This window comes from Manacus vitellinus, unplaced genomic scaffold (genome assembly GCF_001715985.3).
Source record: "Manacus vitellinus isolate BGI_N305 unplaced genomic scaffold, ASM171598v3 scaffold_16_pilon, whole genome shotgun sequence".
Classification (NCBI taxonomy): Eukaryota; Metazoa; Chordata; class Aves; order Passeriformes; family Pipridae; genus Manacus; species Manacus vitellinus.
Window position 1 is genome coordinate 3,384,854 of NW_021939189.1, and position 21,481 is coordinate 3,406,334.

Below are 21,481 nucleotides of genomic sequence, written 5' to 3' on the forward strand. Positions count from 1 at the left end.
ACACCCAGCACAGAGAACAGCCACTCTGCTCCTGAAACACAGGCAGCACAGGGCTGAACAGACACGTTTTCGTCTCTGTATCTGCTGGAGACTTTTGTTCTGAGTGATGCTGCTTCAAAGGAGAAAAAAGAAGTCTTTCTTCTGAGCACATACAATTGCCATTGAACACACTGTCAAAAATAAAGGTTGGATGTACAAATTCTTACTTAGAAGAGCATCAGAAATTTTGTAAAGACACAAGGAAATAAGTCATCGCATTCAGCCGGTTCCTTGTTCTCTCACCTCCAAACAGAGAAAAGCAGATTTCTGCTGGCTTTTTTTTTTTCAATTAGCTTACAGTAATTTTCCTTGTATGGTAGAGATTCCTACTATTACAGCTATTGAGGACTCGAATTCCACAGCATACCCCCAAGAATGAGTAATGGTCTCATTTTCCATCTGCAATACTGTGCAAGAGCCAAGGGCAACCCATTGACACCAGAGTATTTGGACCATGAGTTTCAGTTTTGCCTTCTGCTCTTGTCAAAGGCCACTGCTGAAAGCCTCCAAACAGAACTTTATAAAAGCAGCTTTTCAAGGTTCAATAGAAATTCAAATTAACTTATTTCCTTTGTCATGGATTTCTGAGTCATCTTTTCCAAGGGAGGGGAGAGGAAATATAATCAGAGAAGGGAATTATTCCTATTCTACAAGAGGGAGCAGATCTACACTAGTCATCCTTTATCTTGTCATCTTCCTGACCACAGTATTGTGAAAAGCCCACAAGCAGAAATGGCAACAAACATCAATGAAATACTGTGCTCTTTATATCATTAAGTCCTGCCATGAGGAGGAAGGGAACCCATCGCATCTTTCAACCCTGCCTTTGTTGCACCCACCACGCTTGCTGGAAGGGACAGCACACAAAATGTTATGCAAAACCCAAGTCATTCCTGGGAGTTTAGGAAGAAGAATTCATTACGTGGCAGAAAACTTTCATTTCAGTGTGTCTTTGTTGACTGAGCTATAAAAGCCGAAAGAATCTGCCACAAGACCACAACTGATCTGTGGAGGGGGAAACAAACAGTCCTGCTCCCCCTTCCCATCAGCTTCTTCACTGAGTGCACCAAGTTCCCAAGACAGGAAAGTTGGAAGCATGGGGAGATGGGGGATGGAGTTGAGGGAAGGTTGTACCTTGTCCTGGGTCTTACCAACATGTCAAAAGGTGTTCATGCCAAAGAGTGAGATCACAACCTCCAAACAACTTGGTGTCCCTCTCCAACAGGTGATGAAGCTGTTCTGCACTGAAACAGGAGTTATCATTACAGCTTTTGAGCTTATCCATTTAAGAAACATTTTCTGGGAAATTGTGTATCTGGGACCCAGCTACCATCACACCAGACATCAGAAAAGTAAAGTGCTTTCTAGTGAGAGTTCAAGCAAATACCTAAAATCCAAACCCCCCTCTTTTTTCAGCAAGTGAAAGGAAGGCCCATTCGAGTCTCTAATCTGCATTTTTCCTTCCCTTTCCATCCAAAAGAAGGAGCATTTTGCTGCAAGGGTGTCAAGCAATATGAATCATCTTTAAAGCATTCAGTTTAATTAGACAAGGATAAGGGGATTTAAACGACGTCACTGAAATCTCGTTCTCTGCATGAACCTCTGTCATGAGGCAGAGGAGTGGAATCAGTAAAAGTGAAAAAGCGATGGTTTCGTTAAGCTTATTTGTTACAGCCACTGCTCTTGAACAAAGTGGTTTTTATGGCCGTGAACCTCCGTAGGAGCAGAAGTCGAGGTCAGGATGGCAATCCATCATTTTGGGGGAAGAACTGTACTGTAACCTCACATCTGTGCACGGCACGAATAAGAGGCAGCTGTGAGGAGCCACTTCGAGAATTAATGCTGCTTAAAATCACGATGTCTCTGTGCTGTGGGATGTTCTGGTAAGGCAGATGAGTCAGGGGAACTTCAGCGAGCGTCAGCTCATCTCCTGCCCCTGGAACAGATCCTGCTGCCAGAGATGGACAGACAGCTGTGGAGCTGTATCCAGACCTCATTTACACACTAGAATAAAACCCCGAGTTTCTTAATAGTACATAAAACAGTCATTCAGGGTTTTAATTCAAAGTGGGGTTTTTTTGATGCAGAATAGTTGACTTTGCTGATGCTGTAATTTATGTGGGAAAAGGAGATTGGAGAGGACATGGATGAGGACAGGAAACTAAGAGAGATGAAGCTTCAAGCTGTGCATTTTCCTCTGTGGGGACAGAAAATGGCAGCACCTAATTGCTGTCTCAATTCAACATCAGGCCAGCTTTATGCTTCAACCAGAGTGTTTCCCCAGCACCAGTTCTGAGTATGGCTCTAAAGCAAGGAAAAATTTATTGGGTGAGGAATTAGAGCAACCACCAAGGTTTCTGCCTGCAAGGGCACTTCTGCTCGGAGCACTTGATTCTCTCTTCACCCTGAAGGGGAAAAAAACCCCCAAGCAAACATCCAAACCCAGAGGCCACACAGTTTTTGTGCTCTCCGCTGGGCAGCCAAGTGGCATCGCTGCTTTGTTACTTCACAACCAAGAGAACCCTCCAAAGAAGGTTTGGGTTTATAGTGCCTTGTCAGAATCAGCCTCAGTAAAGAACTGGTGGGTCTGTACCATGCACATACCCAAAAAAGAGTGTGGCACGAGAGATGACAGATGACAGCAACAAAACCAGTGTGGGGACTGCGGGGAACTCTCAGGTTGATTTTAAAGAGGAAGTCTGAATAGGAATCATTTACTACTCCCATGATTACACAAGAAAATGATATCATCAGCAGGATGAAAGACTGTACAGAGAGACAGCAACATTCATTACTTCCCAGCTGAAATCAGGACTCAACCTGGAAACAAAAGCTTCGGTTCCTCTGCGGTTGGGTAATTAAACACAGAAGGGGCTGAACAGAAAAGGCTTTTCATTTGCCACTACACAGACCCTAAAGGTGCATTCAAACTTCTCCCCTGAAGCTGAACTTTCATCCAGTTATCAAGATAAATTATTTGGTTCAAGCAGATGGAAGTCTGAACTTCCCTTCTGGTCTCCATCACCCACTGGAGAAATGGGACTTGTCCACATGGAGGTCACCATTCCTGCAGTACTTCTGGCTGTTCAGAGTCAGGCTTATACCAGTTTTGGAGGTTTAGAGCAGCGTTTTTGTCTGTTCAACAGCCTTGTCCACATCAGAAGGGGCCGGGGAGGTGAAGTGTGGCACTTTTGCTGGAGGAAAGAGCAATTCCTACTTGCTGACTCCGAGCCTTTGTAGTGCAATGTACCAAGTATTACACAGTCCAGATGCAGCTCCTAACAATGACAACCAAATTCTCACTGGAGGGATAGTTTTGCATGGCATAATTCACTACAAGTGAAAGCTGTGCGAGCCAAGAGAAAGATATAATCTAATTATTTCTGGTTTCTCAGGGCTGAAGGTGAGAGGGAAATTTAAAAGCAAACAAAGACACGTTGCTCAACATGGAATGCTGCAATATAAAGAAGTGAAAATTAAGGCCCTGCACAAAACATGTCAATTTTCAATAGATATGGCACTAACATATATCAATATTTCTGACAAGCCAAGAATGTCAGATTTCTAAGCACAATATGAATCACATTAGAATTAAGAACAGCTGAGCCTGCACAACAGATTATACAAGTATTTATGAAGCACAGGAAATACTCAAAGCCAGCAAGTTCAGCTGTATATACCAATATAACTAATAACTGTTATGCTACATCTATCTGCTAAAAAACCACTTTATTGACACGATAACTGCAAATTACTGAAGTACTGGGTAAGACATTGAACATATGGGCAAAATATAGAGGGCACTAAAAATGCCCTTTAAAACAAGGGGTCTACTCTCATTAAAAGCTGTCCTCTTACCAAGACTGAAGGAAGATCAATGAATTGTGAAAGCACTTCAAGTTTTCTTTGCTCAAAATGGCAGATTTCAAAAAATTTGGCAAAATGTCTTGAGGAGAAAAATAACTAGTGTTGTACTCCAGCTTGGGAAGAAGAAAACACAAACCACAAGGCTCAATCTGCAGCAAAGGGTACCTGAAGCTATCTATCAGATAAGATTGAAACTGCCCCTATGTGGGCATCTTTCAAAGAATCATTAAAGAGTTTTCCACTATTGAAAACAACTGATGAGACTCCTAAAAAAGCCCCTTAATTTAATTTACTTGGACATGAACAAGTTAAAAGCAGAGTTACAGGATATAGTACCAATAATGCAGGTATGTCACTACAAGATTTTGCTGTACCCTTAAACAGTTTGATTCATTAAAAGAGCAACTGGTTGTGATGATGAAGTTTGATAAGTGTTAGAGTCTTAAAAAAACATAAAATAATCAGTGATCTGGAATGAAACATCGGGACTGAAGTCAGTAAAAATGCAGGGTAAGGTATTTTGGTTTTATGAAAAAAAAAAAGTATCGAGTCTTTAGCCAAGCAAGCAGATTAAAATAAAATAAAAACAAAGTTTTAGGAGCCCTGAGCAGTTCCACAAAAACTCGCATTGCATTAGATCTTTTCACATAGACACCACTACATTCACCAGGGACGGTTTCTTTTGGAGCAAGGAATGTCTCATCATTCCCTGTCCTCCTCAGTGAGCTGGTGTGGAAGACAGGCTGTGAAGAGGAAGAGCAAGTCAGTACTGATATCAAAGACAAGAGCTGGAAGGAGGTGGGTGCCCACGGAATCACAGGATGGTTTGGGTTGGAAGGGACTTTAAAGCTCAGCTCATTCCACCCCCCCTGCCACCCAAGGCTGCTCCAAGCCCCATCCAACGTGGCCTTGGACACTTCCAAGGACATGGCATCTAAATACAAACACACCAGAGCTGAAGGTAAGGTGCCCATGGAACCAGAAGAGGCCTGAATTAGTTTTCCCAGGTAGATTGCAGGTGAGCAGGAACAGAAAAGCCCCACGAGCTTCAGTCATTTGTTCACAAGAGCAAGAGACTGCTCTGAAGGAACCTGCTTTGAAGGACTTCCAGGGTCAGCCTGGGAGATTGTGTAACAGTTTTGTTGTGCTCTCTGTCCGTGGTACAATTTTAACACAACTGTAATCACAGCACCAAGAGGTGGGAATGCAAGTGCAAATCCCCATCCCTTAATTGCTTTGCCTGGTTCAGAGTGGGAACTTTAATTCAAGTCTTCCACTCATCAGGAGGGTGCCTGAACCATCAGAAAACACAGCAGTTTTTTTCTGGCTCACTAACCATTAAACAGCTCACACAAAGTCAAAAAGGAACAGACTCAAATACTCACACAGATTATTTTATATTAAGCATATTCAAACTTCTGAGCCCAACAACCCACATACCAAACATTTCTGTAAGATCAAAAGCCACATTTTGTGCTCTCGCACACAATCCCACACACATCTAAACTTCAGCCTCTTACCAAACATCCTGATCACTTTATTTTCAGACTGACTGCTCTCTAAAAATTATCTGGTTTTGCTTTCTAGCAGCTATATTAAAACCCATTATGAGATGAGCAACATCCAGAGAGCCAGGGGATGGATCTCAAGTTGAGCTGCTTGAGACAGGCACAGCTTGGAAGTCACATTTCCATAACCCACATCCTGCAGTTGGGCACTCTGAGGTTTAAAACTCAAGCACTTGGATGAAGCTGAATCTAAATTTCTATGATCCCTTGCAAATGCAATAGCTAGGTAGGAACAGATGAGAACCTAAAAATCACAAAGAATTGGCTTGTAACTGGTCAGGACACAGACATCTAACATTTTCCAGCATCACTTTAGGCTTTGACTTCTCATTGACAAGGGCAGCTCTGACTGTTCCAGCCCACAGATGCTACTCAAACTCACCATCTTGTATTTTAAACACATTGTGAATGCAGATTGCAAGCAAGAATCCACTCAGCAAAGAAGAACCTGTTGCTATCTTAAAATATACACAATTTAAACTCTAATGGCTTTAAAATTAATTAAGTCTTTAAAATAAAATTAATTTACATTTCATTGCAAATCTACTTTAATCTGCTGTATTAGAAAATAAGCAGATAAATTAGGTTACTCAAGATATGGAATGGACCACCAAACTGAAATGTCTCCCACCAATTCTGGACTAGATATCAAAGTATTTAAGCAACTCTATCAAACAGGCCATGCTTTTAGGGAGAAAAAAAAATTGTCTACTGGTTGCCTATAAAGTTGGCCCCAACTACAGAATCCCTCCTACTGCTCCTTCACAAAGTGTTCTGCAAATACCTTCCAAAAATACTCTCCTCATTAGGCCATAAAACAAGGAGCAGGACTGCAAGCTGGCCAACCAAATCAATTAGTTGCTCTTTCACACTAGATTAAATGTTGAGTAACCACCACCTTCAGAGGAGTTAGAACAGTGTAAGTCAGAAATGAGGACAGAATTTAGCAGAACACTTCCATTAATTTCTAGTTAATTGTGACAGAACACAAGATGATCTGATGTATTTGCAGCGTATTCAGACTGCAAATAAACCCTATTTTTGCAAGTCAGAATAGAAGAGTTATGGCCAATTTTGTGCTCTTTAACAAAGAATATATGCTCTTTGCTGCGGATCAGTTACTTACAGACCTAAATTCTCTGCTAAAAGCATTTACCCTTGTATAACCTACTGCTTATAAGCTTGATTTTCATTCACCTTTCCCAGACCTTTCAGGGGTATTCCATGGATGCTGAGGAGTCTGCAAAAGCACTGCAACAGATCCAGTCCAAGTGTGGGAAATACTGACCCTGCAGCACCATCCCTCTCACACACACTTGTTTTAAGCCTACACAAACTGCACCACACAGAGAAACTTGCCTGGAGAAGGCACAGAAACGCTTTCAGACCCTTCACAAGCACCTCTGTGCCAAACATCCTCCTTGCAAACATGAAGACATCCCAAACTTACCTGGGACCCCACAAATAGCCGTCGGCAGCACCGGAGATCCCAGATGTGGAGGAAACAGCTGGAGCTCCGACTTCTTCATGAGACAGCTGGAGATTTCCCAATAAAAGCCAAGGCAGCTTTCCATCCCAACTTTTTGCAGTTCCAGCTGCATGTTGTGGTTCCCTGGGGAATGCACTGGCTGAAGAATTCCTGGTAGCATGGTTTCATGGAGCAATGTATATGTCTGCTTTGTTTCTTATTGCCATGGGATTAAATCACATGTTGAGCTCTACCCTGGCTAATGACATTAAGTCAAGAAGTAGAATCACAGAGAAGAGATTCAACATGCCAGTGATAAAGAACAAAATTTAGCCTTTCAGTACTATTCCAGTTTCAAAGAAACCACCTTTGAGGTGGTGGTGACCCCAACCAAAGTAGGGGGAGAGACTAGAGCAAAGAGAATTTATATGTTTCACTATAAATTTTGGGGAAAGACAGGGTAGAGCCTGTTCTTTATTCTGATAATATCTCTTTCAAAGGTACAAATCTTTTTCTTACTCACTATGGTAAAAAAGCCCCCCATGTTTTGCCATGTAAAATAAGTACACTTTCCTATCACCCACTTCTAGCAATATATATAGAGACTGTATATCCTAAACACATCATTTGTCAACAGCTTGTAAATCAGGTTTTTCTAAATGGGAGCATTAGTCATTAATTGTTTTAAACTTAACAAGTGAACACTCAAAACAGGAAATATGATACATAAACAGGAACAAAGTCTTTAGCACAGCATTCAGTAAATAGAGCAGCTAAACCCTGACCAGTGTGTTAGTAACAACCATCCACAGCTCTAAACACAACTGGTGGATGGACAGGGAATGTTCTCCCTGTGACGTTTGTGTAGTTTGCTACTGAGCAATGAAAAACATCATTTTTTTCCCTATTACCCTTCAGCAGCAACGTCTTTAAATCCAGTCTCCTTCCACTCCCAATTTTTAGGGTCCAAAACCTTACTGCAACTTTTGGTTGTGCATTGCTCTCATGACTAAAACCGAATGTTCCAGTTACAATTTGTGTGCCAGGAATATTCACGTGCATCCCCTTTATCTAACTTTTATAAGTAGTAAACAGACACCAAAATATGACCTCTATTTGGTCCATATTTGTATCTTAGTACATGAGCTTGAGGAAGAAAGGTGAACCTGTCAGAAAACCCTGAAGTGGCTGAGCTGGAATCTGAGCAGGGAAAACCCAACCACTCATAGTAAGGACCAGTTTGTTCCCCCTTCCAAAGCCCAGTTCTAGAGTGGGTTTTGTTTTACTGTGAGGGTGGGGAGGCCCTGGCACAGGTTGCCCAGAGAAGCTGTGGCTGCCCCAGCCCTGGAAGTGTCCAAGGCCAGGCTGGATGGGGCTTGGAGCAACCTGGGATAGTGGAAGGTGTCCCTGTCCATGGTAGGAGGTGGAACAGGATGAGCTTTAAGATCCCTTCCAACCCAAACCATTGCATGACTTTTATGCTCATATTTACTGGTAAAAAGTCACCTTACAGTTCATGAGACAACTCCCATTTGTGGGGGCAAATTTGAGTCCCAAACACCTGCCCAAAATCACATAACACTGGGGAAGGGAACAGGAGCAGAAGAGAGAGACAAACATTGAGAGAAAAGGTGTAAAGTGGTATTATGTTATTAAAACATTACATTAGAAATAAACAGAACATAAACCAAAAATAGGTTTTAACCAGGTTTAACTTTTTTTCTTTTTTCTTTTTTTTTTTAAATTCAAATTGACCCAAAGCAAAAAACTTACATTGCAAAGGAAGAACAAAATACATGATGGCATCAGTAACACAGAGTTATGGAAGCTGGACTTGTGGGCAGGTTTTTCATCCAGCCCAGCCCACCCTGGTAAACACACCACATATTTTCTTTTGCCTCTGGGTATTTATCTGATGAGTTCGTCCAGATGTGGTTCTCCTATGATTGCCAACCAGAGCCAGAAAACTGAATTTTCCACGCTATTCCAAGGAAGCCAGAGTTATTCCAAGCATGAGTGATAATGAATTTAAAAAAAAAAAAAAAAAGAAAAGAAAAGAAACCCAAAACAAAACAAAAAAAACCACTCGAGCTTTTCAAACTAACAAGTATTGTCTATAATGTAAATAGTTTAGAAATATGGTAATTAAATAATCTAAAAAACACTCTTACTCTGCTGTACATTTATAAACATAAATATTTACAAAAACTTTCTGCTTTGTTTTAAAGGATGAGGTTTGCAGTTTGTTAATGATCAGAGTCTTTTACTCATATTGATTCTTTGGTGTGTTTGCCAATTTTTTAAGGTTTATTAAAAGTGTTCAACCGTGAATTTCAAGGTAACGGAACGAGGCTACATCACAAGTCCATGTTATGCACTTTTCCTTCCACATTCTAGTCCAAATGAAAAACAAAGCTCGGTTTGTCCTTCAAAACTATTTGTGCACAACATTGAAAATAATAATAATAATAAAAAAAAAAGACCAAATTCCCTATTACTGAAATTTGGATAGGATTATCGATGAATAATCCCACTTCCTTTGCACTTGAGCACATGGACAACTGAAGATAGAGATCAGGACTATCAGTATTTTCAGAGACACGTGTGCTGAGGTGCTTTGTAGAATTAAGGTGAGAAACCAGCTACAAGAGATGGCTTAGCATTGTAAAAAAGGGTGAGGGCTTCCCTCCACCTTGGGGAGAGGAGGGGATGAAAACTCATTTAAAAGAAAGGCTTTTTACTGGCCTGAAACATTTGTGTGTTCCCTTTAGATGTCAGTTTACTTAAAAGAAATAACAAAAAAACAAACCTCAAACAATAAATAATGGAATTACACATTTCTTCATTAAATAGCATTCTTGTTACCAACAAAGTCTTCCATAATTTTCTTCAGTCACAGCAACAGACAGAACAAATAATTTGCCTTAATATAGATTGCAACTAAAATATACTCTAGATTACCTTAGAAAATATGACTGTAAAAATTCAGTGGGGAAGAACATTGGTTTGAGACCAACTTACAAATGTAGTGAACAATACCAAGTTTGCTTTTCGTTTCTGTTTTTAAAGAAAGCAATTTTAAGATCCTAATCTCATGTCACAAAACAGAAGATTTATGCTTTAAACCTGCCAGTGTGTCCTGTCTCAGCCCTGGAGAGCTCGATGATCAGAAGGGCTCGACCTTTTCTGCTTCAATGGGAGCCAATGGACACCACCACACACAAGAGCTCTTCCACTCCACCCACACCCTCAGGTTGTCCCTGCCACGGTGCCACCACCAGAGACACAACCTGGAGGAAGCTCCACAAAGCTCTACAACCTGGTGTGTGGCTGGACTTGCTCGTTCCAGCTGCTGAGACAAGAATTTTCGGTCACTGCTCCAGCAGGCTGGACTTGAACCCACACAAGCTGGAGATAAAAAGGTTCAACATCCCATCACCAATCCTCTGAGCCATGAATCTCCAAAATCCCTTATTGTTTGGAAACCTGATGCAATGCCAGGCACAATAGGGAGGGATAATCCTCCGTGCTTGCCACAGTTCCCGTGCATCCATCAGCAGTGATGAGGTTCGTGTTCAAGGAGCTGCACTCTGGGGTTAGGAGGTGTTAAAAGGAACTAGCACAGTTAAAATAATGTGAGTATACCTGCTTCACCTTGCTTTTCCTATTTTTAACATTGAATATTTTGGAAGTGGCAGCGTGACATTTAAAAGCCACCGCCGTTCCTTTCATCTCCCGCTTCCACTGGTGTAACTGGTACAAAACCACTCCTGATATTTGAGAGGCTTTTTTGGATGCCAAAAGAAAGGTAAAGGACACTGGTAAGAACCTTATGATGACTCTGGAACGCCTTGAAAATAAAGACAGTGAAACAACTGCACATCTTGGCCCAATCTTCTTTCGATCAACAAACTGATTTTTTTTTTCCTATGATCAGAAACAAAAACTCTTTAACGGCTCTTTGAATACCTTGTATGAAAACCACATTCAGCAGCCAGATTTCAGTACTCCTTTCAGATTAATTGTACAATTTAAACTTCCAATGTGAATGGGGTTTTTCTTTTTAATGCAGATGTAAAATCTTAATAACTTCTGTGCACTTCCCACTCTCTAAACCCGAAACAATTTCAGAGCAACCAAAAAAAGAAAAATCCGTCACTGCTTTTAAAACAAAAGGGTTTGGCCAATTTCTTTTTTTTTTTTTTTAAGTGGACACAATTTGGCTGAGAACCCGTAGATAAAATTCCAACTGAAAGTGAAATAAAGCAGGTTATACATTCATGAAATCCAGGGAATAATAATGAACAGCAACTGCTGCATCACTTCTGTAATGTCACATCAACACTACAGTGAGGCAGCAGCTCCTGTTCTCTCAAATAATGCACTGAGACTAAATGGGGAATAGTGGGGGAATCACACATAAAGGGAAAATACATCAGAGAGATTATTGCACAGGAGGCACTCTATGAGCAACAGAATACATTGGCTTCAAAAAAATCTAAATTTGTTTCCTCTTAAGTTAATGTAAAAAATACAGAGGCTATGCCTCTCTGTAGTGTACTGTCACTGGTAAAAATAGACTTACAAACAGCCACCCATTTAACAGGGAATGTCAGCAAAGAGGGCCTGAATTTTATGGGCATCCCAAGTAGAATAATTAGGAAAAAAATAATAAAAAAAGCCAATGTATAGACCCTCAAATTGAACAGGGTAACTGCATTTTTTCCTTCCATTTCCAAATTATATTCATACAGTACCCGAGGACACGTCGATTATAACTCTTCCCTCTGTCCTGCAAAAACATACACCTGGCAGAGACAAGGGGCCCAACAGACAGGGCTCTGGAGGTCCTTCTGTATCCTTTTGCAGGACTGGTGCCTTGATTTCCAAACTTTTTATTTTCTTGAATCACTGCTCAGCATCCAACTCAAACCAAGCCCTTCCCTCGAGGGGCCGCCTTCCATCCCCACGGCAAGGTTGCACAGGTAAGGTGAGAACAAACAGAAAACCAACAGCAAGTTTTAAAATGCAACATTGTATAGAAAGCTTGGACCTTGTAAACCTGGACCAAGAAACCAAAAATTAAGACCTTCTAGCGTGTGGTATAAAAAACCCAAGGAAGTGTATACCTGCCTTCTGACTTCACAGAAAAATCAGAATTTGCATAGGATATACTTTGTGCAAGGCAACAAGCCTCTTCAGTATCTGGAATATAACTAAACTTGCTCAGAGTTCTTCTCTTCATGGATATCAGATATCATCAAATTTGTGTTTTAAGTAGTCTTTCATGACCTTGGCAATGGGTAGTTCATCAAGTAGTTTGAGGTTTTGAAGGCCTATACACTGACGGATTTTAATTCGGCATAGATCTTGCAAGTTCCTGGGCTGTCCTGAAAAGACAAAAGGAACACAAAGAAGTGAAAGGATCGCACTTCAAACATACTTCAAGACATCAGTAAAATCACTGGGGATTGCTGTTTTCTAAGAGGGAGAGGGAAGGGAAAAATCACCAGAGAGAAAGGATGGGAGTTAAGACCTTCTAATGAACTCAGTGAAATCAGGGGATGAATCCTACAGGCATTTTTACATGCACACAGTTTTACTGATGCCAGTGTAAAGTGAGATTATCCATATGAGGATTCCCACCAGGTGGCAACATATGCTTATGCACTGCAGAACAGCATAACTCCTCCATTTAACTTTCTGTGGATTTTGTTTTCTATCCTTGTAACAGGGAGAAAAACCCTGTTCCCTTGTAACTCAGGGAAAAAAAAAAACAACTCAGTCTTGCTTTTCTCTCAAACAACGAGACAAAACCTTCTAAGTTCAACTGTAACAGGACTGGGAAGTTTCCTCAGAGAGTGAGGATTTATAAAAGTTAACTCAAAGATCGCGTGGTAGAGTTTAAGACTGAGGTGGGGTTTTTTTCCCTTTAAATGAAAAGATGAAGCCTTCAGGCTTTGGATGCAGCCAAAACCTTGTCAAACAAAGAGATGAAAATGTGAGTTAAACACTGTCCACAGAGGAAAAGCTTTACTGACATCACACAAACTTCAGCATTTCTGACCAGGATTTTCCAAAACAATCCGTTCTCTTTCAAACTCTTACCAGAAAAACTACTCAAACACCTTGAAAAACAGTTGGTTTTTGGTCTCCTATGCAAAGGAACGTAAGAAAGGTTAATCTAGTCTTTTATCTGAATACACCCAGCAACGGATCCAAGGCAGAAAGAAAGACAAAAAGAGCAGAACAGACATTGAGAAATCCTGTCCCAATAAACCCTTCCAGCTTTCAGTACCGGTGCCTTTGGGCCTTCCTAACCCAGAGACTGCACACAGATCTATGTCTTTAATAGCTGTGAATAGCTTGCCCTTTGTAAATCTGCCTAATGTTTCTTGAACCCATTCATACTTTCAGTATCCAAAACATCCTGTGGCAACAAATTTCACAATATAATTAGGCGTTGGCTGGAAAACTACAAAGTAATTTTATTTATTTTAGATCTGCTTCCTGATGGCTTCGTTGCATGCCTGCCATTCTTGGAGCTACAAGAGAAATAATGAATAATTGTTCCCACGCCAGTCATGATTTACATACCTTTATATAAACCTCTGTCCTCCACTCATGCTCAGTACCTCTTCCCAAAGCTGAAAACTCCAGTTAATAACCCCCAACACGGGAACCACTCCAAATCTCTGCCTGTCTTTGTGCTTTTTCCCTCATTCTGCCATAGCTTTTTGGAGTTATTCCAGTAACACATCAAAGCTGTGCTAATCAATATTTTGATCATCCACTTAACAGTGTAAGCCTCTTTTCTCCTTATTTTTCTTTTCTCCAAGCCATGACACAGTTATGGCACCTGATGACTTTATTTTGACTTTGTCCAAGTCAAAATACTCAGCACCGTGAGAGACGGAGGTGCTTCTGTTGGCATCAAGATAATCTGTTGTCAACAGAGCAACTTACTTTGGTTTTTTATTATCTCTATAATAAGATATCTGTATAATCTGACAAGATATCTGTATTATAATATAATATTATAGTCAATGGTAAAAGGCTGATTGCTTTTGCAGAGCCAGGCAGGTGATTTTGTTGAGCTGACTGCTTGAATCAATCATTTCTTTAAAAAGCAGCAAGAAAACCAACAAGAGAGACTTTAAATAACTCTGATGGAGTCTCCAATTAGCTTTCCTGAGCTGCCACCAATTAAGCAGGACATTTTCCAGAGGAAATGCCTTCTGGACAGGGCTTGGTGCAGGTGGGCAGTGTTTGCTGTCAGCTCCCCATCCCAAACCTGTTAGGAGGGGACAGGAGGGTTTTTTCCCCCCCCAGAGCCCGTCCCTTCTTCCATCCTCCTCCTCCTCCAGCAACAAACAATCTATCAGCTAAATAAGCACTGACATTATGGGTTTATTAAACTTTCCTGCTAAGCACAGAGTAGAGAGATTATGAAACTATTTCCTGTTTTCTACTTTGGGCATTTTGTCCAAGGTTTCAGTTACCCTTTGCAGCAAGTTCCTCCTGTTTTCCCCCCTGCGTGGGTTCTCCTATAGAAATGGGCTGACAGACAGGTACACACCGGGATTTATCTTAAGCACTAAAATTATCTGAGGTAAGCCAGCAGAAGTAATGCATGAGAACAGTCTCAGTCTGCTTTTAAAGAAATTAGATTTGAAATTAAAGAACATGAAAATTTGAGTTTCCTTCACGTGACTGAAAATGCTTTTATTATAGTTATCATCACGATACCTAAATGTCAATTTATTTTTAGTTATATCCTTCATGCAAGACTCAGAATACAGACCAATAGTTATTTTGTTCACTGGTGGTTTCTTCTTAGCAATTTTTTTTTCCACCTGAAGGAAAGAATTTAGACAACTTGGACAACAGCTGAATGTTCAAGCTTAAGAAAAAAGAAAAGTTACTTTTGGCAAGAAACCAAGCAGAGGAATCTTGATGGTGATAAATAAATGGTTCTAATGCTTTAAATGTGAATGCAAACAGGGTTCATGAAAGGATTCACCACTTCAAAAGTTAAGTGCAAACAGCAGCATTAGAAGTTAAAAAGGACTAGAGATCTATGTGCATTTTTTGTAGCAGAGTACACAATAAATCAGCTATGAGACACTGATTTCTGGTTTCAGAAATAAATGCCTTTTAATTAACACCCTATGGGTTTGTTGAGAACATAAAGGAACAGACAACTTAAAACACCCAGAAGAAATTGGTCATCAGTTAATTCAAAAAGACCCGATTATCAAATGTATGACATTTTCCCCTGATAAGCCTAAAAAATATTTCCTGGGAATGTGTTAACAATGGACATTTCCAGTGTTAAGCACCAGTTGCTACATCTAGTGGCTGTTGGTGTCTTAGGTCATGCCTTGCAAATTCCAGGGTTATTAATGCATTTGTGATTTATTAGAAACGGTGTCTGGAACACTTACTCATTCTTGGTTGCATCTGAATGAAAAAGAAAAAAAATAAAGGATTACAGACCCATGTCAGTGAACCTTAGTTTGGCAAATGAAAAATGTTATTAGCAATTTGGCAAAGTTAAAGACAAGTTAAATGATGAATAAAGTTCTGTTTAAAAACGATTAGGAAGTAGCAACTTTGGTTATATCCTGCATCACAAATGTGGGGAGTTATTTAGGGCAAATAAGCTGGAAAGGAAGAGAATTAAAAGTGAAAGGGACAAAAAACCCACACAGACATGAAAAGTACCACTGACCTAATAACCACTATCATGCAAAACTGAGACATAAAACTACTGATCACCTTAAAAACACCCAACACATCCCTGAGCCATAAAGGGTCACCTTAGTCCTGTTACCCTGGTGGTTGTTGGGCTGTTACACAACCCCAGGTCCCTTCAGGGCACCCAAACACCTGCTGGAGCTGGAGATTTACTGATGTGCTCACCAGAACATAAAATACTTCAGTCAATTTATTTTGCCAGCTTTATAGCAGTAATCGAACAAATTAAGAAGTATTAATTACAGGAAAAAAGATGTAGAGTTCATCTTTTGCCTCCCTCTGTGCTCTAAGGGAAAGCTAAAATCCCCACTAGTGTAATTCTTGGGTACAGTGTCCCAAAACTGACAGAAGAGCTTCTTCCAAACAAAAGAAAGGTAAAACAGAGTTACAGACTAAAGAGGAATTGCTTTTATTTTTTCCTATCTAGATGCAGCAGACTCGAGTATGTGTAAAATTTAGATCAGTTCTTCAACTACGAGCAAAGGAAGTTCCTGAGCTTTTTTCCCCACTTAAATAATTAATAATTATTTTACTCCAATAATGAAATGAGCCTTTTAAGTTATTATAATAGATTCCTTTGCTGTACTGCTGGTAAAGCAATAGAAAAAAAAATGCACATTTTAACAGCAAGGAATTATTACAATTAATCCAAATTTCCACTCAATACTCCACTCCTTTCTTTTTTGCAGTTGCAAGATTTTTCTGCTTATTCTATCTCAGAGGTTGCTGTTCTAGCCCAGAGACAGACAAAACTTCCATTTAGGATTTATTACCTGTACAAAGAAGTCTGTCACTGCTAAAACTGCTCTGCAGCTGATGCAATTCCACCTGTGCCTGCCCGTTTTCCCTCCCCAAGAAATAAAACACTAACTCACCTCATAGGTCTAAATTTAAGGATCATTAAGGCATTTTAGACCTGACAACACTGAGTTTTGGGGACTTTCATCCAGTGCTGTAAAGGTGGAAAGGGGGGAATCCCCACCCTTTTTCTCCACTGAAAATACAGAGCAAAACACAAAGCAAAAATCACAGACTGACCTTCCTGTTACCCAAGAGAAAACTTGGGAATAACCAAAATTAATACACTGGAGGCTGCAAGAAGATCCTCTCTGATGTATTGTTCTAACTATTAAAAGAAAAGTACTTTTAAAGCAAACAATCAGTGTCATTGGTTTGAAATGGAGAGGCCATTGGTGAATAAATTAAAAAATGAAAAATAACACCAGTGACATATTTCAGAAGCCGCCCACAGTTTTCTCTACAATATTAATGCATTTCTCTCAAAAAAGCTTACAGTGGTATTTCTCAAACTGAGCCTCTGCCCCCCCTGGGAATTGTGAAAGCCTGAAAACAGTAGCAAAAAACTGTTTGGTAGTTTCTTTTTAGCTACAAAGGAAATTTAAAAATAAAAGGTTTTTTTCCAACATTTTACAAAAAACGTTGAGACCGGGTTGATGTACTCTGGCAGCAGCTCAGCCCCTCCAGAAAATCAGAATATATCTGCAGCTAAATCTTAAACCCACCCCTTATTTCACAGCAGTGAAGGAACACAGCATCAAATGGAGTTTGTTGAGGGTTTTTTTTTTTGGGGGGGGGGAGGGAAATAAAACAATAATCAAACTTATCAACTAGAAACTCATATCCACCAGCCAACAAACACACACTGGGGAGGATGCACAGACAGACAGGATCACGGGCAGAGGATGGGATCACCTAGGGAATGGCTGTGGCTGAGCTGAACAGGAATTCAGCTGCTCACTGCAACAGGATAAAACCCTTTAGGAAATGCATTGGCTTGGACTCCGTAAAAAACAACAGCAGCAGAACAATATTTGGTTTTACAGCATTCCCAATGTCAGAAGAAGCTGATATCAAGAATGTATACGTCTAAAAATATTAATATAAGGCATAAAGGGGTGAATGTAGAGAGAAAGAATTTCAGAGTGTTCACTGAGAAAGTGAATGAACTCCTCGAACCCGTATCCAGCTCCACAGGGCAAACAGAGATTTAATTCTTTTAAAATGGGTTTCGTACAAGTAAAAGTTCTAATTTAATTTTGTGTTCAGTGTGCCTCTGTTAGAATGCCTGAACTTGAAGTATGTTTTCATTGCTCTCTGAAAAATAATTCCCCACAGTGAGTTTTAGAGGTCTATTGAATTTCGGTGTATCTGGCACAGAAAATACGTACTAAGGAGTGCATTTTGGACTGAAAATTTATATATGAAAAAGCAGAATATCAGTAAAGCTCAGTGTTATAATTAACAGGTGTATTTAGCAATGAAGATTTGAATATGCTTGCAAAGATTTTTTTTTTAAAATTTTTAACATTGCTGTGAATTCAGTGTCACTGAAATTGCTTTGGAAATTCAGCAAAGAATTTCAACATCATAATGTTCATCCATTTTTTTAGCAGACAGTAAATAAAGTGCTCTGAACACCAAGACAGGCTTCAGATGCATTGTTATGCTATTTTTACATTATTTTTGCAGAGTACAGCACAGGTGTACAAGTGGGAGGGGAGCATGGCTGTACCTTAAATGCCACATATAAAAACATTTATTTCATTTTTTTTCTACAAAGGTCTCTCAAAAAAATTCTTTCAAACTATATAACTGTCCACAGCTACACAAAGTGATTCAACTACTTAATATGAACAGTCAACTGCACTATGAGGAGGTAGAAAACTATGAAATAATCCCTTTATCCCCGTTCCCTGTGTAACTCTGGATGACAAAGCAAACCACAATCATTACTGCAAGATTTTCAGCAGCACCCAAGGAAACAAGCAGTCAAAGCCTGTGATTCCAGTAAAGTTCTTCTACGTTATAACAAACAGGAAAATACCATTTCTTGCCATTATCCACGTAATAAAACATGTAGAAATCTACTTAATTCACTAAGGTACTTCTGTATCCATAAAAGTTTAAAGTATGCAAAGAAACTTTTTTAAATGTTCTTGCAGTTTAAACAAGAAAATTCTAGTGAAAACTTATCTTGATTTAGCAAAGGGAGAGAGAGAGAAAGAATGTACAAGGATTTCCTTAACAGGACTTCTGAGTTTTTTCTGCACATTTACAGTGCTACATAAATTTAAACACAAAATTACACTCTCTAGTCAGAGCCAAAGATCTGCCCTTTGAAAAATTAAAAAAAAAAAAGGAATGCAGCTGAAATATTTGTAGCTGAATTCACGGAGTGACCTTTAGATCTTGTTCCAGATCTGAAATGAGTTCTCTGATACCTGTTACCAACGTATTACACTGCTCTGCCCTGATCCATTTTCTGAGCTCTTTGCCTTGACACAGACACACAACCCACCCAGCTCCTCACAGTCTGCCCCCTTATCTGAACAGGGATTCGATTAAAGGAGAGCTATGGAGAGAGGGAAGTTTCCAAGCTTTTTTTTTAATTCCCTTTTTTAAGATCCCAACAGAATTTCTAGTACCTTAAAGCTTACTGAAGTATTTTTCTAACGCTGGCATTTTTCCTACCTCCCGCATTCTCTAAGTTTTAACATTCTCACATCCCATTCACCTTCAGCTGCAAAATATATAATTTCATCCAGGATGATTGCACATTAATTCTGTAGATACATACACTACCAACAGAAGTCTCTATGTATCTCTGTTTTCATATATATTTATACATGCATCTCTATTTTAATTTGCATTAGTGCATTCCAAACTTAACCCATTAACACTCCTGAAGAGGCAGGTTCAGACCACATGAATCTGAACATTTGCACTGCTCCAAACTAACCCTTTATCAGATGGTCTCAAGTGCTATACTATATATATATATATATATGTATATATATATATATACACACACACATATATACAACCAACTATGGTGGTTGCCAATAAATGCTTTTTGGAGTAGAAAAGTGTAACACAGATAAGGAAAAGAAAGGTGATCCATAAAATCATTTGAGTATTTTTCATCTTCAATATTGTTTTTTTTCCCCACAGGGAGACTTTACTTATTGTTGTGTTGTAAAAAGGAGAGAAGGGGAAAAAGAAAAATACATGAGTGACTGTCTGAACACCAAGTCAACAGCAGACTCATGATCAAAAGCTTTGCTGTTCCTAAATTCCAGCTGTGTGCTTAAATACTGAAACACAACTATAGAATAACTTCCTCTTGGAATTATTCTAGGAGCAAAGGAATCTCTACCTGTAACCAGGAAGAATATCAGACCTTCAGGGTCAAACCCCAAAATCCAATATCTTCTTGCAGACTCTCAGGGCCAATACTGAGTATTTCTGAGAGCTTGGTCTCTTGCCTGTCACTCCCAACGGGGGACCTGGGCTAAAGGCTGCCCTTATTACCGATTAAATACCTACCAAAACAAAAAGAAATTCACAGATGATGTTTTCTGAGGAACTGAAACTGTACAAATACGTTTTCCATGTACAAAAAAATAGCCACTCACATCTTACATGCAGACTACTAAAGAGTATCCCATTTCTATGCAGCGTTCATCTGCTTTCACTTGAAGACAGATCAACTTTCATAATTCATATCTATTAATATTTAAGCTTAAAAACGTTAATCTACTGTAAAAATAAAAACTAGTTCCTGTTTTACTATCAAACACACTCTTCAAAACTTCAAGTGCACATATAAAACTTTCAGCTATGGATTTCTATATTAAGCACTTAGTATAATGTTCAAATAAACAAACTAGAAATTCCCATTAAGCCCCATGACCCAGGCACTGTTACCAAACACAAAAGTATTTCAGGAAGAATTCCAGGGGAAGAATTCCCTAAAAACTGCATAAATTTTTCTTCTGGAAAATACATATTGCATTGACTCATAAACAAGTTTCTTCCCCAAAGTGCTACAGCACAAGATCTCAACAATTCCCTGTGCACAGTCAGGCTTAACTGGGAACTCCACTTCCAAATTCCCAGCTCGCTCTTTATCCGTCTCATCTCTCATATAGCATCTTATTAAAGTAATTACTCATGAAAACCAGGGAAGACAGTGTTTGGGTATTTATAATAGGGGCAGCAGCAGAGTTTGTTTATAGCTGTTTGTAAACATATATTCATAATTATTTTGCTCAGAAGCACAGAGCTGGAGTGTTTTTGTCAGCACTGCTTTCCCAATTCTCCCTCCATTAGCACAAAACTGGGAGAGTTCCAACACTGTTACACTGGCCAGAAATTAAAGCCTCTTTTTTTGTAGCAAAATCTACTTCTCATTTAACATTAAACCCTTAAGGTATGGAATCTGAAAACTGAAAGTTACAGTACCCCTTCCCATTAGTCTTTAGACATCAAGGAAACAGGGAAGCAGCCTAAGCCTTCACGGTTACTGATACATCCCAAGACTGGGAAAAATTTCAAGTCTGGATATTATATCATCTCTAAAATCCCTGACAGTGCTCCAAAAAGAGGCTCCCAAAAAGGAAACCCGAAAGAAATGTGTTTGAATGAGAAGGGGCAGAAAAAATTAAGGCAAAAAAAAATCTATTAATCACTTGCATTTCTTATTATCAACTTCCACCTTTCCAAAAATCCAATTTCACGTATGAGCAAAACCAACACCACCAATCATGAAGACAAAAATGAAATTCCAAATGCTCATTTGTGTCAGCTACTGACAACAGATCTCAGCTGATTCACTTCCAGCCCACGCTGACTTTCAGTTTCTTTACAGACTATATTGTTGCCTAATTCTCATTTAAAAAAAAAAAAATACAACCTCCAAAAAAATAGAAGGAATTTTAGGGGGGAAAAAAGGGCTACATGAAATACCCCATCCTCT

The 21,481-nt window shown here is 39.5% G+C and overlaps 1 protein-coding gene and 1 long non-coding RNA gene across 8 annotated transcripts in view; one reads left to right on the top strand and one right to left on the bottom strand.

Moving 5' to 3' along the window:
* The first annotated feature begins 2,616 nt into the window (after positions 1–2,616).
* Positions 2,617–5,677, top strand: LOC108639090. 2 transcript variants are annotated; one of them, XR_001920252.1, is made up of 3 exons: positions 2,617–2,958; positions 4,629–4,704; positions 5,494–5,677. It is a non-coding gene; the product is annotated as an uncharacterized LOC108639090 (long non-coding RNA). The 2 variants fall into 2 exon arrangements; XR_001920251.1 differs by having other exon boundaries at positions 2,617–2,893.
* Positions 5,678–8,564: 2,887 nt separating this feature from the next.
* The window catches only part of ASB7 (ankyrin repeat and SOCS box containing 7), a 31,588-nt gene continuing 18,671 nt past the window's right edge, over positions 8,565–21,481 (bottom strand). For 3 of the 6 annotated variants that reach the window (XM_008934440.3, XM_029958830.1, XM_018069761.2), the window contains exon 5: positions 8,565–12,332. In XM_008934440.3, the coding sequence (XP_008932688.1) occupies positions 12,193–12,332 (140 nt within the window). In that variant the 3' untranslated portion in view covers positions 8,565–12,192. Of the gene's footprint in view, positions 12,333–14,862; positions 15,406–19,879; positions 20,046–21,481 lie in introns of those variants that run through there. The other 3 variants (XR_001920276.1, XR_001920277.1, XM_018069762.1) reach the window with 3 other exon arrangements.